General features: G+C 36.8%; 1 protein-coding gene across 6 annotated transcripts in view; it reads left to right on the forward strand.

The window, feature by feature from the left end:
* The window catches only part of PAK1 (p21 (RAC1) activated kinase 1), a 127,212-nt gene that overhangs the window by 71,069 nt on the left and 32,379 nt on the right, over nt 1-23,764 (forward strand). For 3 of the 6 annotated variants that reach the window (XM_072969116.1, XM_072969119.1, XM_015247450.3), the window contains exons 2-5: nt 631-838; nt 12,020-12,120; nt 12,626-12,773; nt 16,336-16,373. In XM_072969116.1, the coding sequence (XP_072825217.1) occupies nt 649-838; nt 12,020-12,120; nt 12,626-12,773; nt 16,336-16,373 (477 nt within the window). In that variant the 5' untranslated portion in view covers nt 631-648. Of the gene's footprint in view, nt 1-627; nt 839-12,019; nt 12,121-12,625; nt 12,774-16,335; nt 16,374-23,764 lie in introns of all 6 variants that reach the window. The other 3 variants (XM_072969117.1, XM_006213639.4, XM_072969118.1) reach the window with 1 other exon arrangement.

Genomic DNA, 23,764 nt, shown 5'->3' on the forward strand with positions numbered 1-23,764 from the left:
GTTTTAGGTGTGGTGCAACTACTCAGTTTTGCCATTGGAACGTGCAAGAAGCCATAAGCAACATGTGAATGAATGGGTGTGACTGGGTTCCAGTAAAACTATTTATAAAACCAGCAGCTTTACTGACCCTTGGTATAGTGATACAGTCCCTTCCAGAGAAGGCATGATTTTTTTCCCTAAGGTTACAAAATTAGAATTTGGCAGAGAGCTTGCAATGTGGAATGCTGTTAGCAGTTTTATTTAATCTTTATATGAATGAATAAATGGAATCCAAATGGTTAAGGAATTTCTCTTAAGCTAGTAAGCAGCATTGGGATTAATACTCAGTTTATCTAGGCCAAATTTCTGCCTTTTTAACCACATCATGATGGTTTTTTTATGATGCCTTAGATAGAAGAATAAGGGAAAAGCAAGAACCTTGAGAATTTCCAGCAGTGCTTGGCACAGAGTAGGTATTACATTTTTGAATATTGACAGAATATGATAGCAGTAATCATAGTATGCAGTGGAATGGCTTGAGGTGGGTCCTGGAGAAGAGATTGTATAATTTGGGTTCTTTAAAAATTTTCAGCACATATGTCTTTTTGCTCAAAAATAATAAAAGAGTTATGTTCTTTTTGATTTCAGTAGCTGCTGGTGGTGGTGACAATGTCAAATAACAGCCTAGACATTCAAGACAAACCCCCAGCCCCTCCGATGAGAAACACCAGCACTATGATTGGAGCTGGCAGTAAAGATGCTGGAACCTTGAACCACGGTTCCAAACCTCTACCTCCAAACCCAGAGGAGAAGAAAAAGAAGGACCGATTTTACCGATCCATCTTACCTGGAGATAAAAGTATAGTATTTCATTTCTTTCTCACCATTTGTATGCTTAAATTCTTTTTTTTTTTGTCAGCTGAATAAAGGATTTGTCTCTTCCTTGACTTAATTCTCATTAAATATTTTCCTTGTTTTTTTTTCCTGAAGTGGCTGAAGTCAAATGGAAAATAGACCCATTTTTATACTCTATTAACTATATCTGAGCAAAATTCTAGGAAAATAATTATGCTTTTGCCAGATTTTGGTCAATCTGAAGCCATATGTTTACTTACTTTTTAAGTTCTTAAACTGTTTATGAACTGACAAAATATAAGTGATACTGAAATATCTTGGTTCGGACATGTTTTTTTTCCCCAACTAGTTTCATTTGAAATGTCTTCTTTCCAGATTCTTGACTGCTTCTTCTTTATTCATATGTCCTGATCTTAAACCCAGATTTGGGGATTAAATATCAGTAAGAAAGACAAATAATAGCTGAGAAAAGGAAGCAGGACTCAACATTAGTTCATTAAGAATAAGTCATACTAAGCTGGGGCTCATTTCCTTTTTACTGATTAAATTTCTAGAATAATCAGGATTTCAGCAGTGTCTGATAAAAGCCACTGAGATCCTATGGACAAGATTGTGAAATAGAGTTTTAGATGTCCACGTGGATAAATGACTTTTGTTCAACCCTCCAAATATCTAAGTGGCTGTTAATATGAAGTAAAGTTGTCTGTCATGCTTACAGGGCTTTGTTCTTGTGGCATGCTGAAGAAACTGACCTTTTATCTTTAAACAGCTATTTGAGCTTCTGATTTAGGTGGACCTGGTTCAAATCCTGGAATCATCACTTACAAGCTCTTTAACCTTAGGTATGTCAGTTACCTCCTTTGACTTTTAGTTTTCTATCTCCAAGAAAGATGGGGCTTATCTATCTCTAAAATTGGGATAATATCTCACAGGGCTGTTGTGTGAAGATTACATGCAAAGTTCCTAATACAGTACGTACTGCACAGTCGATACTGAAACATTAGTGCCCTTTCTCTCACTCCTTTGTTGAAACTGGGAGACATAACTAGTAGACTACATAATAAATCAGAATTGGGATTCCGAAACAGTAGACCAAATATACCAAGTACAGTGGTAAATTGCAGAACATAACTTACATTGCAGAAAAATATAACTGCATAAATACAGACCGGGGAGATGGTAGATAATAGTATCATTAACCAAATAGGGAACACAGGAAGAGGAACAAGTCAGAAGTTGGTATTTGGAGTGCAGGGAAAATGATGACTTTAAACACACTGCATTTGCGGTAAAAAGATAATTTTAGACACTGCTTTTGAGTTGTCTTGACACAGAAATGTTTAATAGGCAGTGATCTTACATATAGGTAATGATTGTTGAATAACTGAAATGAGAACTATTGAGGACTTTTATTGAGTACATTGGACATGTATCTTTGTGTTTACCCTTTTCTACTCCACCTTCATTGTGATCTCTTTTGGGGTCTAGATAGAAGAGATATATGGAAGTTGCTTCACTTTTGTTTTCTGGCTAATTCACTTATGTAGTAGCTGCCAACTTTCTAGATACAGGGACTATGTAATGTTACTCTACTGTAGAATCTTCTCCCACATATATAACCACTTTGTTTATCCCTCAGTCTAGGTGTGTGCTCATTTTTAATACTGTGCTTCATCAATCGTAATTCTTGGTCTCTATAAATAAGTAGGCCTTCACCCTGAGTTTCTACATGTAGTAAAGAGGACTTTTAAAATAAAAAAATAAAAAGTTGGAATTGTTCTTGCTGGCAAACCAGGAGGATAATGAATTCCCACCCAATAAGCATCATCAAAAGTTAAAAGTTTTGTGCTTCAGAGGACACCATCAAGAAAGTGAAAAGATAACCCACAGAATGGTAGAAAAATTTCCCAAATCATATAACTAATAAAGGACTTATATAAAAAATATAAAAAGAGCTGTTACAACTCAGTAGAAAAGGAAAACATAATTAAAGAATGGGCAAAAGATTCAAATAGACATTTCTCCAGAGAGGATGTACAGATGACCAATAAGCAAATGAAAAGATGCACAAAGTTATTAGCCATCAGAGAAATGCAAATCACAACCACAGTGAGATACCACTATAAACCCACTAGGATGGCTGTAATAAAAAACACATAATAACAAGTGTTGACAAGAATGTTGAGAAATTGGAACCCTCATATATTGCTGGTAAGAGTGTAAGATGGTGCAGCCACTGTAGGAAAGTCTGGCAGTTCCTCAAAAGGTTAAATGTAGAGTTACCATATAACTGAGAAATGAAAACATATCCACACAGAAACTTGTACATGAATGTTTATAGCAGCATTATTGATAATAGCCAAAAAATGGGAACGACTTAAATATCCATCAACTGATGAGTGGATAAATAAAATGTATATCTATACAAAGAAATATTATTTGGTAATGAAAAGAAATGAAGTCCTGATCCAATATAAGATGGGTGAACCTTGAAAACATCTTAGTGAAAGGAGCCAGCCACAAAGGATCACATATTGTATGATTCTGTTTATATGAATTATCTAGGCAAATTCGTAGATAAAAAGTAGAAGAGTGGTTGCCTATGATTGTTGGAGAAGGTGGATCAGACTAGGGTGCATGGGACTAGGGATGGGATTAAGAGGTATGGAGTTTCTCTTTGGAGTGATGAAAATGTTTTAAGCTGTGAGGATGGTTCCCCAGCTCAGTGAATATATTAAGAGCCACTGAATTATACACCTTATAAATGAATTGTATGGTATGTGAGTTATATTTCAATAAAAACTCTTAAAAAACCCAGCAGATGGAAGCATTTAGACATCATTGGGAACTAAAGGAATGATCTTATGTATTGAATGGGTTGGTGGGGGTCTGGATATCTGCATTCTAGTCTTGGTTCATTGTAGATTGGCTGCCTCATTTGAGTCAGTTACATTTCTCTGGGCTTAAGTGCCTTCATCTAAAAAATTAGAGTCAAACCAGTAGACATACACAGTCTTTTATAGCTTTGAAAATCCTGTAGTTACATAAATGAGATATAAAGATGAAGTTGGGTCAGGTTATATATGTATGTGAAATGAAACTAGGCCATTGTGAAGTATTTTGATCAGTGATAAAGCTGTAGATGCAGAGATTCTCCTGGAAATCCTTGGTGAGTAACCCTAGGCCAAATCTGGTCTGAAAATAAATCTTGTAACTCAAGATCAAAGTTACATCTCTATAAATTCAAAGCATGAAGGTAGAAAGTATAGAGTTTTAAGAAGTTCTTGTGAAATGATCTGGTAATCTCTCTTTCATCCCCTAGTTACAGATTTCCTGTATATATACCCTGGGGACATAGGTTTCACTCCTTTGCTTTAAGACCTTAGATAGCTATAATTAATGCATACATCAAAATGAAATAAATGAGTTTTTTTCCCCTTTTGTTTGGAACATTTTTTGTTCAGCTTGGTTTTGTACTTGTTGATGTTATCTCAGCCAGTAAGCATCCGTTGACCTGCTGCTTTGTGCTTAACTTTGTTCTAGAAGGATAAATAGCAATGTTGGCAGTCTTTGAACTGGTATGCCCTTCATAAAGTATTTGAGAATTTATACCAGCTACACAGAGAAGTGGTCTAGAACTGGACTTAGAGAACCTAGATTGAGCCCTACTGCTAACATTTATTAACAGTTTTTTTTGCCCCCTTTTACCTATTTATTTTAATCCCTGTATCCTCATCTGTAATGTGTATCATTAGTAGGCTTTTGTCATTTGACATAGTGGATACAAAAACATTTTCTAAACTGTAAAATACTACAGAAATAAGAAGGTTTTTTTTTTTTTTTTTTAAAGGGAAACCTCATTTCTTGTTTGATCTGATACCCGAATTAACTCATTTTCAGTTGGGGAGGCTGAGGCTTAGAGAAGAGTAAATTGATCAAGATCTCACACCTGGAAAGTGGCAGGGATGAGTATTGAACTAAGTCTTCTCAAAGTATCTGTTACATCATAACATACTACCTCTGTGAGTTGTTCTCAACTCAGCTTACACAATTGACTCATGGTGTGTTTCTAAAATACGCATCCCATCCAGACTTTTGGAGCCAGAATTTCCAGAGGGGTAGCTTTGGATCTTTAAGGAGATTTGGGAGATGAGAAAGAAGAGTTCTCTGTGGGCTGCGTTAATGATTGAGATTTGAGCTGGCAATGGGTAGAATGTCTGTGGGCATTACCTAATGCTGACCTCCAGCATAGCCTCAGTGGGGGATGCATAAATGATGGGAAGAAGCTGTAATTGAGAGCATGTGATAGCTGCCGCTGAGTCGCAGAATTCCATGTGGGAAAGCCTAGTTACTGTGGTTAGGATCTGGAGCCTGTGGTTTATTCTAAGAAGTCCTGCAGCATTTACTTTGGAATCTTTTTCTGCCTGCATTTTCACAACAGACTAGATTTCTCCGAGCTTGGGAAAAGGTTAGCAAAGTTAATTTTAAAACTGGACTACGTCAGTGTTTATCTCTCCAAGTTTGGAGTGTTTTACTGCCTTGAACTCAGATTAGCTCAGCTGAATAAATGAGAGGGGCTTCTTAAAAATAAATCTTAAAAAAAAATAATAAGGTCAATGATTTGTGCTGAAACTTGGATGGCTTTACTGCAACATGGGATTTTTGCAGTGTCAGCCTCATTTCCCATGCTACCAGAAAGCCAAATGGACTAGGCCAAAGATAGGGTTAAAGTTAGCATGGATGGGGTTGCAAGCTTCATTTTCCACTTTATTTCCTCAAGCCCGTAATTTCTAGTTTCATGGAATTGGATGATTTGTTCTTTTTTTTTTCCCTCAGCCACAGTTTCTCTGTCTTAATGAGTGGGTTGGGAAATTGTACTCTGACACTTTCTTTTATTAACAATAACTCATGTTTGTAAAGCTCTTTAGCTTTTACAAAGCACATGTATTTTCTTTACCCTGGTTAATCCTAAAATAATAAGAACAATAATAATAATAAATAGTAATAACACAATAATAATAGCCATAAAATAGTAACAGCAATACCCAAAGTACTATTTATTGAATGCCTGTTAGTTACCACATATTATATTAGGAGCTTTGATGTTTGTGAAATATATTTTTTCAGGGAGATAAATATTTCACTTTGTAGAAAGTAAGCTGAGGTTCATTGTGATTAAGTAACTTGCCCAAGGTCATCTAGTTAGGACTGGCTGAACTGGAATTGCACCTCTTCTCTATGATTCCAAGGATGTTTCCACTGTACAGCACTGATACACTTGGGCTCGGAGAGTCAAGGACTTGCTCAAGGTCACATGCTACATAGTTGCAGTGCCTGGAGTCTGCATTTGAACCATTGTCTCTTAACTTCTGGACTGTGCTCTTTCAACCTTCTAAGTTCTCCCACACCATATAGTGTTTGAAGGTACTCATCCGTAAGATGTTCAAACAAATGCCTGTAGCAGAACTGATTTGGTTAGTTCTTTTATCTTATTTTAAAACAAATTTCCATTTAATGACATCCATTCATGTTCACTTAGTCTGCAATGTGGGCAAGGCTCAGTGCCTGTAGAAGAAGCTGTGTTGAAGTTCAGGCACTTGAGATTATCACTATTGATCATCCCTAGTTTATGACTTTTGGTAAATTCCTCTACTGTTCTTCACCTCAGTTTATCTTATCTGTAATATGGGTACCTAAGAATATTTATCTCACAGAGTTGCTGAATGGATTATAAGACTAAAGTTGTGAATAGGTTATGCAAAATGTGGCCTTGTTAAGAGTTGGTAGTACTATTTTGGCTCTTTTTGCTTGCAGTCATTGTTTTCTTTTGGAATCTGTGATTAACACTTAAGAGTTGCTATGAGATTTACAAAATAACAGCTCTTAACTAGGTTTCTTCAGGATAGAATTAAAAAATGGTCCTGCAGTAAAATGCCTTTCTCTTTCTACATATAGGCTGTATTTCTTGTTGGTTTAGACAGGGCTAGTGGAAAGGCCAGTTTTGTGCACTGAAACCCAAGGACAAATTACCCAAAAGATTCTCAAGAGTTATCTGTACTGTCAGAAGCAGGATTCTAAGCCCTGGACATGGGCCTGGACGTGTGAAACAGATAATATATTTGAAGCTGAGGCCAAAAGGTAAGCCTCTTAAAAACTGCTAATCTCAGATACTCTTTATCTCTTCATGTATTAAGTGATTTTGTTTCTCTGGGACTCTTTTCTATAGAGTACTTATTCTCTGAGGCACTCTCTTTCTGCATTTTCATTACTGAAGTTCCTTTTGTATTTGACATTCCATACCTATGGTGGTATATAGTATATTAATAACATATCATAGAAATAATATATAAAAATATAGTAAGATATATAACTATAAAATAAAAATCTAAATAAAACATAAAAATAGCATGTGTTCTTCCCTACGATCTTTTAAGTGACTAGATCAGATGAAGTTTAGGAACAGAAAGCAATTCCAAAGCCCTGCAACATGTCCCGTGCATTCTAACTATGAGTAAGACAGATGGGCTTATGTCATAAATGACTGCTTAATTTGGGCCCTAGTAAACTCAACCCTTTCTCAAAGCAGCTGCTTCTGGAAGAGAAATTGCCAAGTATAAAAATAGCTTAAACCCTAGCAATTGGCATGTAGGCAAATGGTTCTCATTAAGATACTAAGGAAAGAACCTTTGGAATCAGACCTGGGTCCCAGTCCCAGCTCTTACTAGCTGTATGAACTTGAGAAAATTATTTGACTACTTTTTAGTTTCCTCATCTGTAAAATGACCGTAGTATAATAATCTATCCCATAGGATTGCAAGAATTAAGGAAAACGATCTGTGTTACAGTATCTTGTATGTGGTAAGTTCTTCTTTAATGTTCTCTTTTCCTCATTATACCAAAGTGTGTTTTCTTGACTCAACTTGAAATTCTTTAGGGGAGGTAAAGTAGTATAAAGTGAAGGGCCTTAGCTCCGAAGCCACACCTTTTAAATCTCAGTTACTTGAATGACTGTAGGCAAGTCCATGCTTCAGTTTCCTAATCTTAAAGTAAAATTGTCTCAGGATTGTGGTGATTATATGAGATGATGTGCATGATGAAATAGCTGTTAAAACTGTGGCATACTATGTCAGGAAGAAATGTAGCTACAGAGTATTGAGAGTGCTGATCTTTCTGTTTTTATAGATTTCTGGAATTTAGGAGCCAAAAGGGCCCATAAGGTCATCTGGTTCATTCTCCCCATTGTTCAGATGAGAAAACTGAGAACCTGGGCTATATGATGTAGTAGAGCCAAAACTGGCCTGGATTCTAAACCTTCTTGTTTTTCCCCCCTATCTTGCCACCTTTCATCAGGGTTGTGTTGGGTCTATGGAGGCATGAGGACCTCAGAATATCTTTTGGCCAGTATACTGAGCTACCACAGAGCAGGGTTTTAAAACAGGTTTGTTAAAGTCAGATCAGAGGTAAAAATGAAATATTTATTCCTGCCCTGGAGTGAATTTGCATGTATTAGACAGATCCCTTAGACTCCTTGCCAGGTTGAGTTACGTGTCTGGTCCTTTGTTCCTTTCTTCACCTACTGTCTGAGCGCCTGTTTTATGCCACGTTTTTGCCAGCTGTTGAGGATTCATGATAAGTTGGACATAGTCCCTGCACTTGGAACTCAGTCTGTTTGGGAAAGTAAACCATTAAAATGGGCAATTACTGTAATGATGCCATGGGAACAGAGGAGAGGGTGAAGAACTGCCCAACCTAGAGATCAGTGAGGACTTCACAGAAGGGGATGACCTTTAAGCTGAGACCTGAAAAGGATAAATAAAAGGCTTTGGCGGGGAGGACATAGCTCAGTGGTAGAGGGCCTGCTTAGCATGTATGAGGTCCCGGGTTCAATCCCCAGTATCTCCATTAATAAATAAATAAATAAACCTAATTACTGCCCCTCAAATAAATTAAAAAGTTTTAAAAAATAAATAAAAGGCTTTGTTTGTTGAGGTGAGAAGGGAAGGAAAAGGGAACAGCAGGATTCAAAGATGAAGTAACGAGACAATGTGAAGGGTTGTGAAAGATTTCATTATGTTTGATGAACCATCACTAGTTGATTGTATTGGGTATAGAGTGTATGAAATGTAAGTACAGGCATACCTTGGAGATATTGTGGGTTCGGTTCCAGACTACCACAATAAAAAGAGTCACTTGAATTTTTTTATTTCTAAGCACAGATAGAAGTTATATTTACACTACACTAGTTGATTAAGTGTACAATAGCATTACATTTAAGTAAGCAATGTACATACCTTAATTCAAAAATACTTTATTGCTAAAAATTGCTAACCATCATCTGGCAATGGTAGGTAGGCACAGACTATCAATTTGTAAAGAACACATACCTGTGAAGTACAATGGCTCAAAGCACAATAAAGTGAGGTGTGCCTGTGGTGGGAGTTAAAGGAGAGAATACAAGTCTGTAGAACAGAGTTCTCAAACTCTTTTTTAAAAAATAAAGAATGTTTTTTTAGAGTGCTTTTAGGTTCACAGCAATATTGAGTGGAAAGTACACAGATTTCCTGTAAATTTCCTGCCCTCACAGTATGCATGACTTTCCCCATTACTAACATCCTATACCAGACTGGTACATTTTTACAAATGATAAACCTACATCTACACATCATATTCACCTTAAGTCCATATGTTACATTAGAGTTCACTCTTGGTATTGTACATCTATGGATTGAACAAATTATATATAAAGACATATATCCACCATTATAGTATCATACAGAAGAGTTTCACTACCCTAAAATTCTTCTGTGGTCAGCTAATTCATCCCTCCTCTCCCTTTAACCCTTGGCAACCACTGATCCTTATACTGTCTCCATAGTTTTGACTTTTCCAGAATATCAGATAGTTGAAATCAAACAGTATGTAGATTTTTCAGATTGATTTCTTTCACTTAGTAATATGTATTTAAGGCACTTCATTATCTTTTCATGGCTTGATAACTCATTTCTTTTTAGTGCTGAATAATATTCCATTTTCTAGATGTATCACAGTTTATTAATTCATTCACCTAAAGGACACTTTGGTTGCTTCCAAGTTTTGGCAGTCATGAATAAAGCTGATGCAAACATTCGCATGCAAGTTCTTGTGTGAACAAATTATCAGCTCTTTTGGATCAATAACAAAGGAGCACAATTGCTGGATTGTCTGGAAAGACTATGCTTAATTTTATGAGAAACTGCCAACCTGTCTTCCAAAGTGACTGTACCATTTTGCACTCGGATTACCAACGAATAGAAATTCTTGTTGCTCGGTATCCTTTTTAGTATTTGGTGATGTCAGTTTTGGATTTTGGTCATTCTAATAAATGTGTAGTGATATTTCATACAAAATTCTTAGCACATGCCTGGCATACATTAAGAGCTCAATAAATGGAAGCTTTTTCAGTTACTCTCTGAAACCAGACTCCAGATGATACGTAGGGAGTTCCTTGGAAGTTTAGACCACATGGCCCTGTCTTATACTTCTCTAGGACATTAAAGGAGGAGGAACCCTGGCTGGAGGAAGGAGGAGGGTTTCTGTAGATGTTTAAAATCTTGGCTCTGTAGGTCCCCATCTAGGGAGAAGGATGTCTGGCTGAGCCTTGGAAGGTTTCATCTGGGTTGCACTTGCAGATGCCTGTTGAGGTCTAGCTAATAGCAAGAACCTGAAGCTCTTTTTAGTTAGAAGAGGGTTATATTAGTTTGGTAGAGCTGTTGTAACCAAGTACCACAAATTAGGGGGCTTAAAAAACAGAATTTTAATGTTTCAGTTCTGGAGGCTAGAAATCCAAGATCAAGGTGTTTCTGGGGTTGGTTCCTTCTGAGAGCTGTGAGAAAAAATCTGTTCCATGCCTCTTCCCTAGCTTCTGGTGATTTTCAGTCAATCTTTGTGTTGTTGGCTTGAAGAAGCATTGCTCTCTTCTCTCCCTTTACTTTCATGTGGTGTTCTCTTTGTGTGCATCCATCTCTAGCTGGATTCATCTGGATTGGGACCCAGTGACCTACTCATTTTAGCTAGTTATATCTGCAGTGGCCCTGTTTCCAAATAAGGTCACATTCTGAGGTACTGGGAGTTAGGATATGTAGATTTGCGGGGAACACAAGGGTACTTCGGCACTATAACTCCTTAATTAAATATTGAAACTTTTCCTGTCAGATCAGCAGGAACTTAGTGAACACCTACTTAAGGCAAGACCCTTGTTGACTACAAGTATTTGGACTTAGTGATTCTTTAAGGTCCTAGCCTACGGAAGCAGCATCGTATAGTGGTTTAGCGCTCAGGGCCTGGGCCATACTGCCTGGGCTTGGGTCTGACTACTGCCAGTTGGTAACCATGTGATCGTGGGCAAATAACTTAATCTCTTTGCTTCAGTTTATCTGCAAAATAAGGATGATAGTACCTAGCTGAAAGAGTTGCTGGAGACTGAAGTGAATATTAATACATGTAAAGAACTTGAATTAATAAAGGATATACTGTACAGCACAAGGGATATAATCAATATTTTATACTAATGTTAAATGGAGTATAATCTGTAAAATATTAAATCACTATGTTGTTCACCTGAAACTAATGTAATATTGTTAATCAACTATACTTTAATAGAGAAAAAAAAAGAAACTTGAATCATTACCTGGTAAGTGCTTGATAAAATATTAGCTATTAATATTATTAAAACAACTTCCAAATCTAAAATTCTGTAAAGTAGAGAACCTTAAAGTGACCCATAATCAAGGACCAAAAATGTGGATGTAGGTTATAGAAGCTTGTAGAATATAAGGTGTCTGGGCTGGAAGGGTCTTTAGAGACCATATACTTGAATCTCCTCATTTTGTAGATGGGAAACCAGGGTCCAGAAAAGGGCAGTGACTTGCCCTAGATCAGTGGACTCATTAATGGTAGAACCAGGACTATTAACTTTGAATGTTCTTTCTGCAACTCTCTTACTTCAGTTTGGTGAAAAATTAGGGCTTTAATCATGCATTGAGTGTCTATTCCAATTGAGGTCTGGTATCAGGCTATATAAGTACACATGTGAAGTAGACAGTCCTTTGCCTCTAAAGGAGCCTAGAGCTCAACAAAGAGCTAAATAAGCCTAAAAATGTAATAATGTCCTCATTTAAAAATTTCTCTTTCCCTGTTTCTCTTGCAGCAAATAAAAAGAAGGAGAAGGAACGGCCAGAGATTTCACTTCCTTCAGATTTTGAGCACACAATTCATGTTGGTTTTGATGCTGTCACAGGCGAGTTTACAGTAAGTCCTGGCTCATAGGAAGACCTTTGGTCCTTCAGAGTGCTGGCTATGCACTCTTAGATTCAATTCTTTCTAGTCTTCCTGATGCCTTTGTCTTTGCCCGAGACCCTCATTACTATCTTCTGATATTGTTGAGAGGGGCTCTTGCCTCACCTCCAGCATTGTACCAGAAAAGACTTTGGATCTCCATTCCTTAAATAGACCTCAGTTAAGTAGCCCCTTGGCCACAGGCTCTGTGCTGAGCATTGATGATCTGGAGACAATTCAGACAAGGTTCCTGCTGTAAAGGAGGAATAGCCTGGTGAAGGAGCAAACATCTCAAGAAATGACTGATACAGTAAGATAGGAATTATGAGAGAGGCTTGTGTGGAGCTCTGCGGGTGGAGAGAGAAAGGAATGACTAAACTCATCTTTAGCTGCTATCAGTTATCAGAGTCAATTCTGAGTTTGCTCCAGAGTCTCCATGACTGTGCCTTGCTGACTGCCTTGCATGTCTGTCTTGTAGGGGATGCCGGAGCAGTGGGCCCGCTTGCTTCAGACATCAAATATCACTAAGTCGGAGCAGAAGAAAAACCCGCAGGCTGTTCTGGATGTACTGGAATTTTATAACTCGAAGAAGACCTCCAACAGCCAGAAGTATATGAGTTTTACAGGTATGGGGATTGTGTCCAGGACAGTCTGGGGGAGAAATGGTTTTCATCTGGGTAGAAAAGCTCCACGTGCCTATTGATGTGGGGTGAAGGAAGAAAGTATTAGAAAGAGTGGAGATGGCACTTACATTAAGTTGGAATTTTGAAATTTGAGAGCCAAGATGATAGGTTTTTGCATTAGTCTTGGGTCTTTACTCTGAAACTGCATAGTTTTTAAAAGTAGTGATATTATAGATAAAGAACCCAGACTTTTGCTAGAACACCTAGATTCTGACACTCATTAGGTTCTAACAGTCACTTCATTTCTTTGAGCCTCAAAATGAGAATAATAATTCTCACCTTGAGAGGCGGTAGTGAGTGCATAAATGAGCTCACTGATGTAAAAGTTCTTTCTAGGTTGTAAAACAGCACAAAGAAAATGTAGCCATCATTATCATCATTGTTTTTAATATCAATAAGTTACGTGGTAACACATTTAGTAGGCAAGCCCAATTTCTTCCCCAAGGAACTAATTTTTGTCAGTCAAATGAAAAACAGGCCAGTAGTAATAATTTATTTTTTAGATGTGCTCTCTCTATATATACAGGACTATGTTTCTCAGAATGTTTTTAATAGCAGAATTGAGATTAGAATGCAGGTCTCCTAATTCCTAGACCAGTACCTTTTGAGTTTACCATTTGCATCTAGTAACTCTACTTGGAGCACCTCCTACCATAGGAGAGATTTTTCCTTTCTTAGGTAAGGAAAGGAAAGGCCTTCATTTCTGGAAACTTATCTTTTATATGACATCTTAGAATGTTAGGGCAAGGATCCTTACTGTATACCAGTTCCAGTTCCCCTTTGTTTTACAGACATTAGAGCCCCAAATGCCTTTCTAATGTAGCTAAATTAGTGGTCTCTTAACCACTGGTCTTAGCTGAGTCCATTGCTGTTTCTGGTGTTCAAGCTGTCTCTTTCAAAGGGCAGTATTGTTGGGGAAGGTGAGGACCAGGATGAAGTAGCTAATGTTGAAGGATGCTTTCCCCAGCAAGTATCTGGCTCATAGCAAAAGGCACAGATGGTGAGGATGACAGACTGCAGCTTTGCTCATGCGGCACTGTGGTGCCCAGGAGAGGGTCATGCATGTTCCTAATGTATTTCATCTTCATATCTGGCCCGCTGAGTCTGTCTCACTTCTCCTGTTCAGGGACTGGCTCATTCCAAGGTGATACTGGAGATGAGGAGTGCTGCGTAGAAGGATTTTCTAGTCAGGAGATTAGGGCTTGGATTTTAAAGAGTTGGTTTTGGAGACATCAGATTAGAAGCTGGCTTTGGAAGCTCAGCAACAGAGTCTTTGGAAGAATCTTTTTTTTATGTGTATGTGTATAGATGTGTACAAGTGCCGTGTAGGTATATGGAAGCTCTGTGGGTTTGCATATGTTAGGAATTAAAGTCCACTTTAGTAGTTATCAGTGAATATGGGTATAGACATACATATTCAGGTAACTGTGTTATGTTCATCTGTGCATGCGTAAATGAATAACATTCGGTGTATATGTATAGAATGTATAGATATGTATCCCGTCAGCTACTTCTGTTTGTGTAAATTTGTGAAAACGTGTGTATATGTGCATGCACACACACGTGAGGGATTTTTAGTTTTCTAGAAGTTGAAGATCAGGACCAACTGCAGGCAAAATTGTGTATTAGCGCAGTTTATTTTTAATGTCCTATCTCTTCTTTTCCTGTTTCTCTTCTTTTGCTATTACTAACACTACTTCAATTTGTGTATACTTGCACATGAATTATCTCATTTGATTCTCATCATGGCCATAGGTTGGCAGCGCAAGGACTATTTATTCCCATTTTACAGACTCAAATAAATTAATTAGGCTCAAGGAAAGTAAATGACTTACTCAGAGTGACTCAGCATATCAGTTGAGTAATATACTAGTGATGGAAGTGTGTTTTCAACTGGACCTTTAAACCTTTTGCTATCTATAACCCAAGCACAATCCTCTATGCCAATTTTTGGTCAAGTTTCCCATTTTTATCAGCACTTTATTTTCTCTACCAGTTAGTACTTAATGTGATAAACAAAACCTCAACTAGATTGACAACCCTAGGTCCTGGGTTTTAGCCTTGTTTTGCCATTGATTTATGTAACCTTGAGCCAGTTTCTTTTCCTCTGAATCTTTATTTATTTGTAAAGTGAAGGGATTAAAAGTACTTTTGCCCTGCCATTCTATAATATTCTATAATATATAGAAATCCCATTTAAAAGGAGCAACCTTACTTATTTTTTATATGGTGGAGATATATTTATTACCAGAATACCCAGTCCTCAAAAACACTAGCAGTGCATAAGGTTGGGGGTGGTGCAAGAAGGCACAGTATTGCACTTAATATAGAATGTTCTTTTGGACAAGAAAAACAAGTGAATTATGTTTAAACTATATGCTGAAATAATTTCTTCAGGATGCAGCTGGCTAGTCAGGGTTTGTTTTAAGAGCATCTTGTCATAGCTTATGGGTTCACGATTTGTCACAGGGCCAAAGAAGCTTTCGTATATGATGGAATTGAGATCTTGGGCGTTCTCTGGGCTTGGTTCTTGGTGAGGGAGATGTTGGATTTGATAGACTGTTTCCTCTCCTTAATTCCATTAGTAGTGAACTGGGGAAGTCAGTTTCTTTTCAGACCTTTAGAAATTAAGAGTAATACCAAACACAATACTTGGTCTTTAAACTTATTTTCTTGCTAAGATATTCATTGGATCTGTGTTTCATATTTCATCAAATCTATGATATCATTGAGTGTAAGATGCACCATTATTTTATATGCCATTAAAGAAAAAAGAAGTTGCCAATTAAACTATGAAATACCTTTGATTGTAGGACCCAGCTTTGTTTCAAAGATGTTAATGTGAAAAAAATATGCATCTCAGAATCAGTAAAATATGGTAATTATCTGACTAAGGAAGCTTGGATCTATTCTTAGAAATAAGATCCTACTTTTAATTATACTTGACATGACTAACACATCTTTTCCTCAGCCTTAGTCTTCCTATCCCTGTGGGGAATAGGCATGGATATAGGAGGATCCTTTCTAAAAGCTGAAGCCACAGGCTGGTCATAATTTGTTATGCATGTCTCAGGATGAAGACAGCCATGAATTCTTTCCCTTTCTCTTAGAATGCAGTAAATTTCCCTGACCATTAAACCCTGATGATGATATAGTTGATGTGGATATAGTTCTAGCATAGTATTTAGAATTAGATCAGGATTCAAATCTTCACTCCTAGTAATCTATATGTTAAGTAATTTGTGGTCAGTTTACTTAACTTCTCTGAACCTCAGTTTCTAAATCTATAAAAGTAGACATAATAGTAGTACTCAAAGCTATAGTGAGGATTCAAGGAGGTATTGTGTATAATGTGCTTAGCATGGTGTTAGACCTATAGTACCAATAACACTGCTATTATTATTCTCTGAGCCTAGAAAGTGCTTGACTGAACAGGCTTCCTTACCTCTCAAGTTAGGATTAACTGTAATTGTTTGCTAAGTCCCTTGTCTTTTTTCTTTTGCAGATAAATCAGCTGAGGATTATAGTTCTTCTAACACTTTGGTAAGTCTTTATTTCCTCTATTCTAATATGGGCAGGTATGGTGGTTAGGGATCAAGTCAGTGCGGTAAATGCAGAGCCTGGGCTGGGAGACACTCATCTTGGTCACTCCCAACCCCAGGCCTCAGAGTAGAGGACTTGGACTTAATAAACAGTAGGTATCCCTTCCACCTTTAATTTACTAATGATCTAGAAATCCTAACCTTGGAACCAGAAGAATTGGCTACCAGGCTTCACTTTTCATTTGTGACTTAGAGCCTTAGTTTTTCTTTCTGAGATTCAGTTTTTTTCATCAATAAAATGAGGGTGATATACTTTGCCTTACCTGGACACATCTTCAAATACCTGAATTTAGAAGAGAATTCTCTCATTTTTGTTAAGAGGATCTACAAAACCAGAATTAGGACTGATTTTGAAGGGAGCAGATTTTATTCACTTAGGGTCAATTCATTCTGTCCTCTGATGTTGTAGTGAATGCCCTGTCACTTGAAGGGAAGTTTAGGAATCATTAATGAATTAGCTGGAAAGTAAAACTAGATGACCTTGAAGTTCCCTCTGCCCTTCATAACTTAAAAATTCTGTTTTCCAGAGCAGATTATGAGATGAGATGTTGATGTATTTGAAAGAGTGTTATAACCAGTAAAATGTTATTTATTTAATAGAATATTGCTATTCTTTACACCCGGTGTTGTCTCTTGTGCAAAGGTTGTCATTTCATATTGATTTACCAAAAATTTACAAAGCTCTGACTGGTGTGAGGTGATACCTCATTGTAGTTTTGATTTGCATTTCTCTGATAATTAGTGATATTGAGCATTTTTTCATGTGCCTTTTAATCATTTTTTCTTATTGAGTCGTATGAGCTGCTTATATATTCTGGAGATCAAGCCTTTGTCGGTTTCATTTGCAAAAATTTTCTCCCATTCCATAGGTTGTCTTCTTGTTTTACTTATGGTTTCCTTTGCTGTGCAGAGGAAGTTTCATTAGGTCCCATTTGTTTATTCTTGCTTTTATTTCTACTAGGAGAAAATTTTTGAAATGTATGTCAGATAATGTTTTGCCTATGTTTTCCTAGGAGGTTTATTGTATCTTGTCTTATGTTTAAGTCTTTAATCCATTTTGAGTTGATTTTTGTATATGGTGTAAGGGAGTAGGTATATGATTTTGTATATGGTGTAAGGTAGCTTCGTTGTTTTACATGCTGCTGTCCAGTTTTCCCAACACCATTTGCTGAAGAGACTGTCTTTATTCCATTGTATATTCTTGCCTCCTTTGTCGTAGATTAGTTGACCAAAAGTTTGTGGGTTCATTTCTGGGCTCTCTATTCTGTTCCATTGGTCTATATGTCTGTTTTTGTACCAATACCATGCTGTCTTGATGACTGTAGCTCTATAGTATTGTCTGAAGTCTGGGAGAGTTATTCCTCCAGCCTCTTTCTTTCTCTTCAGTAATGCTTTGGCAATTCTAGGTCTTTAATGGTTCCATATAAATTTTATTATGATTTGTTGTAGTTCTGTGAAATATGTCTAAAAAACAAACAAACAAACAAAACAAAAACAAAGCATAAATACAGGACAGAAATAGACTCATAGACAGAGAATACAGACTTGTGGTTGCCAGGGGGGCGGAGGGTGGGAAGGGATAGACTGGGATTTCAAAATTGTAGAATAGATAAACAAGATTATACTGTATAGCACAGGGAAATATACACAAAACGTTATGGTAGCTCACAGAGAAAAAGATATGACAGTGAGTGTGTATATGTCCATGAATGACTGAAAAATTGTGCTGAACACTGGAATTTGACACAACATTGTAAAATGATTATAAATCAATAAAAAATATTAAAAAAAATTTACAAAGCTCCTCCTCTATGCCAGGTCCTGTGTGGAGAAGTGGCAGTATAGAGTTGAACAGACCTTGTCCCATCTCCTAAGAATCTCCCAGTCTTGTGAGCGACGTGAAGGCACAGTTACAATACAGAATGCTAAAATTTCATGAGGCCAGTGGCTATGTCTGACTGGTTAATTGCTGGATCCATGGCATCTGACAAGTAACCATTTACTGAATGAAAGGTTGGATATAAAAAGACAGTTTCTTGATGATAGAGTCTGAGCTGAATGAGTTAGTTATCTTGGGGAAGAATTAAGAAGAGACAAGGGTGTTCCAGACAGAGAGTAAATAGCACATGCCAAGGCAAGGAGGTTCACGAGATGTGCTTGTACAGGGAACTGCAAGTGGTTTGTTATGATTGGAATGTGAAGTGTGAAGGGACTAGAGGTGGGTGATGAGGAGTGTAGGCAGGTCAGATCATGTAGGAGTTTTTACTTTATCTTAAAGGTAATGAGAAGCTATTGAAGAATTCTAAGTGGGGGAGTCGTACATTTTAACACAATGCTGAGTCACCATCCAGATACTTTGAATCATGCTTCCAGCAGTGGGGATTGGTTTACTCTGAGTCATTTATACCCTTAAAATTATAAAAACTGTTCATATGTCCAGTACCTTGTAGCATAGTAAGTCCTTTCTTATTCACTATCTCTTTTAATCTTCACCAGAGTTTAGTGAGGTGGTTTATTATCTTTGAGATGGTAAAACTGAAATTGAGAAGGGTTAATAACAATATATCTGATTCCCAGTCTGCATTACTTTCCTGATACATTCTTTCATCAAATGCAAGAGATGTAATGAAAAGATGGGGAAGAATTTGCAAATATTAAGCTCTTTGGGAGTTTTTTCCCCTTATTCAACTGTAAATTATTGAAGAAGGGGCCTGAACAAAGCTGAGCTGTGCCTTGTGGCTCAAATGTCTTTATGCTTTTATAGGAGGAGTAACAGCTGTTATTTATTGAGTAGCCGATATGTGCCAGGCACTGTGCTGATAATTTTATATGTGTTAGCATAATTAGTCCTCACGGTTATCTTGTGAAGAAGTATTATCCTCCAGACTTTGCAGGTAAGGAAACAGACTTTCCTAAAGACTCATAATTGCTCTTATGGGAGAACCAGATTAGGGTCTTCTGAGTCCCAGTCCAGGATTCTTTCCACTGTGGCAGGAAACTGAGAAAGAAGAAGGCAGAAAGGTCTTATAAAGGAGACAGCAGGAAAGCCTTAGGTCTGTTGTTTGTTAGCGAGGATGAGGAGCCCTGGGGCTTATGCCATATGGCAGAGGGGATAACACCTGCTTGGTAAAAACCTGTACTGGTTGAGTATCTACAGTTAAAACCACTCAGGCTGTCAAGGACATTTTCTCCCCCAATTGAGAATATTGTCCCTGTGGCTCAATCCTCTGTTTCCTTACTAGTTTTACATGAGGCAGGGTGCAGATCTATAGTTTGTATTTTCGTAACATGGCATTGTTATCCTTATTGGTTTCTCACAGATCATTCCACTGGATTTATGAAATAATTGGATGGGATTGTTGTCTTCATGACACAGGTTAAGAAATTGAGACTCAGATTAAGTGACTTGCTCCTTACCCTTCAATGAGTTACTAGTAGAGACCAATACAAAATTCAGTTTTCCTGAGCATTCATTTATTCATTCAGACCATAAATATTTACTTAGCACCTACTTTGTGCCCACATATTGGTGATTGGTATACACTATCTTAGTCCTTGAGAAAAAATTAACAGAATAGAGGGATAAAGGCTGCAGGAGATGTACATGAATAATGTACAATGGGGGTCATATGTGATAGAGTGATTTATTCTGTTTAGTAGTACAAGGAAGTTTGCACAAGGTTGTTGGACCCTAATATTTTGTTCACTTAGTAAACATGATCTTTTAGATTTCTTCTAGTTCTAAAATTCTTTTATTTGTGGCTCATTGGTCTGAGATCTGGCTCTCAGATTGAATAGCACTTTAGTGCCTGAATTCTTATTTATCAAGTGAACACCTACTATGTGATAGACTCTGCATTCCAAAGAGTCAAGAACTTGTAAGGTATTTGCTCTTGACCTCACACTTTAGTAAGCAATCAGAACATGTAAACAAGAATTTATAATATAGCGTTAGGTAAACACAAGTAATGATACCAGCCAGGGAAAAGGCCAGTGCTTTCTTGTGTGAGGTGGCATGAGCAAAAGCCAGGTTGTTAAGGATCCATCATGTTAGGTCAAAGAATTTGGATTTCATCCTGGAGCTAAGGAAGTATTTTAATAGGATGTATTTTAAATGATATAGTTGGAGATGTATTTTACTCTAAACTGCCATATTAGAAAGATTCTTTTGGAAGTTGGGTCACTGTAGTTGGATGTATTTGTGTGTCTGTCTCTCTTGCTATGCTGAATTTCTTAATTTCAGAAATGTTGTTTTAAAGAATACATTCAAAATTGTGCTCCAAAACAAAAACAGAACATAAATGAACCATTGTCAGGAATTCATGGAAGATAGAAAGCAGATAAGATCAGATTGATCAGATCAGCAGAAACCACAGTTTAATGTATATGGAAGAGAAAAATCCTAGGAAGATAAGAGTAGCTCCAGAGAAGGTGGTTTGAGAGAATATATATAAAAAGCAGGAGGGAGTCCTGGATCATTTTCAACAATAAATTAATTAAAATTCTGTATTTGGAACAGCAGGGGCAGTCTCCATGTTACAGTGAGCAAAAGGTACTGGAATTTTTTATTCTAAACTTAACCAGATACTTTTCTAATGAATGTAAACTTCCTACTTGAGGAGAATGCCTGGTGTGGGTATCGGGATCTGAGAGATGAGCAGAGCAGAACCTGAGCTAACTACAGACCTTTACGACAGGCATGAATAGAGGAAAAAGGAAAAATAGCTCTGCAGTGGAAGAAAATGCATTAATTTCTCCATCCCAAGGATAATTTTTTTTATGCTTTAGATAATTGTGAGAAGAGGAATCTCTACGCTACATGCTCTTCCATACCAACACACACCAAGTGATGCTTGCCAGTAACTGCATCTGCATAATTCACATACAGATTGCATCAGGCCTCCCATTCAGAGGAGGGGACAGCAGAGAAATGGACTTACACAACTGCAGAGGAAACTCATGCTAATCATATACATGAACTAATCTGGATTTTCACTTATGAAAGTGACAGCCGAGAATCTGAGGGAAATAAAACATTAAAGAGAAAGACCAAGATAAACAAATAAAACCAGCCCCAGAGGAAATTGATAATTCAGAAAGGAGAATTTAAAAAAAAATCTAGTATCTTCAGAGAGGTTCTATAGATGTTGCATCCATAAAAATACACTGCAATTAGAGCAATCAGGGTAAAAAAGAATTGTTAGAAATTAAAAATATGATTAAAGATGCACATAAGAGTTGATTAATGATATAAAATATAAAAACATATGGAAAATATGAGAATAAACGGACACAGGATTAGTCAAGGAGATTCAGGAAGAATTAGAGAATTAAGGCACTAGACTAGAAAAAAATAATCAAAGGAATAATGGAAGAAAAGTCTCTCAGCTCAGGAAAGGCATGAGTCTTCATGAAACAGCCTGCCAGTTACCAAGTCAGATAACTGAAAAGAGACCCAAGGATTAAGAGAAAGATCTTCAAGGCTTTCAAAGCCAATATACAGCTAATGTACCTCATTAGCAATAGTGGACAAAGAAGCAGTATCTTTAGAGTTATGAGGAAAATTATTTAGAACTAAGAATTGTATACCTAGTCAAACTAACATTCAACATGAGGTCAACATAAAGACATATTTAGATATGTGAAGATCTAGGTTTACCACCCACAGATAACCTTTGGAAAGTCTACCAAATAGTAACAGTAATTACCTCCTGGGTTGATGGTAACTAAGAATATTCACTTATTTTTACACAAAGATTAGATAAAAAAGTCAACTAGGAGAGTCAACTTTAGAGATCTTCCTTTGAAGTTTCTTCACATTTTTGTGTTGAAGTTTCTATTTTCTCTATGCCATACCTTCCTCATTTTTAGTTTGCCTTTGCAGTTTAGTGGAGCCCATCTTCCAGTAGCTTTGAGAAAGTAAATGGGAAGTAAATATTTAACATCTTTCATGTCTCGGAATGGAATATCTTTCTTCTACCCTCCCATTTGATTGATATTTTGCTGAGTAGAGAATTTTAGTTTGGAAATAAATTTACATTAGAATATGGAAAAATTCCACTTTTGTCATCTAGCTTTTAGCATTGACTATTAAAGTGCAAAGCTGTTTTATTCCTGCTTCTTTGTATCTGACCTTTTTTATTTCTTTTTAACTTGGGAAGCTTGCAGCATAATCTTTGTCATTATTGCTTAGAAATTTCATACTTACATGCCTGTATTCACCTATTTATTTTGTGAGGAGCTATGTGGACTCTTTCAACCTGGAAACTCAACCTTTAGTTTTAGGAAAGTTACTTGAATTATTTCATTGACAATTTCTTCCCTGGTCTTTTCTTTGTTTTCTCTTTTTGGAACTGCTGTTATTTAGATCTTGGACTTACTGGACTGATTCGTTTAAAAAATATTTGCTCTATTTTTCTTGCCTTGATTTTGCAGCACAGATACGTAGATAGGTTTTCAACTTTCCCCACCCCTCACCCAGCCCCCATCAGCTTTGGATTCAGCCTCTTTGACAGTTACTGCTCATCCGTATGTCATTACCTCCTTTGCTAATCTTGCCTTCTTTCCTGTTCTCCCCAATCTTGTGGGTTTAATGCCTGTAAAAGACCATTCCTTCATTATAGTTCTAGTGAGATTTTAAGAAACAGATGCCTATGTTCAGTCTGCCATCTTTATCAAGTATTCCTGAGGAATTTTAACTTTTAATTCCTTATATATCTTTGTTATATAAAATATATAATGAGAGTCAACTGGTTTTACATATAACTTAAAAATTTCACTTTTAAAAAGCAGTATTATCCCCCCCTAAAAAGCAGTATTATTGAGGTATTATTTACATACTGTAAAATTAACCCATGCTAGCCGTACAATTCAGTGATTTTATTAAATGTGTAGACTTGTGTACCTATCACTGCAATCTAGTTTTAGAACATTCCCACTACTCCAAAAAGCTCCCTTGTACCCTTTTATACTTCATTCAAACTCCCATGCCCAACCCTAGGAAACCAATGATCTTTTTTCTGTCCATATAAATTTACCTTTTCTAAACATTTTTTATAAATGGACTCATAAAGCATGTAGTCTTTTGTGTCTAGCTTTTTTTCACTTAATGTAAAGCTTGTGAGGTTCATCCATGTTGTAGTATGTATCAGCATGTCATTCCTTATGTCTAAATAATATTCTGTTGTATTAATATACCATGTTTTTTAGTCTATTCATCACTTGATGGGTTTTTTTGGCTATTATGAATAATGTTCATATGAACATTCATGTCCAAATTTTGGTTTGGATCTGTGTTTTCATTTCTGTTAAATATATATATATACCTACGAG

This window comes from Vicugna pacos, chromosome 10, assembly GCF_048564905.1.
Source record: "Vicugna pacos chromosome 10, VicPac4, whole genome shotgun sequence".
In the NCBI taxonomy this organism is placed as follows: domain Eukaryota; kingdom Metazoa; phylum Chordata; class Mammalia; order Artiodactyla; family Camelidae; genus Vicugna; species Vicugna pacos.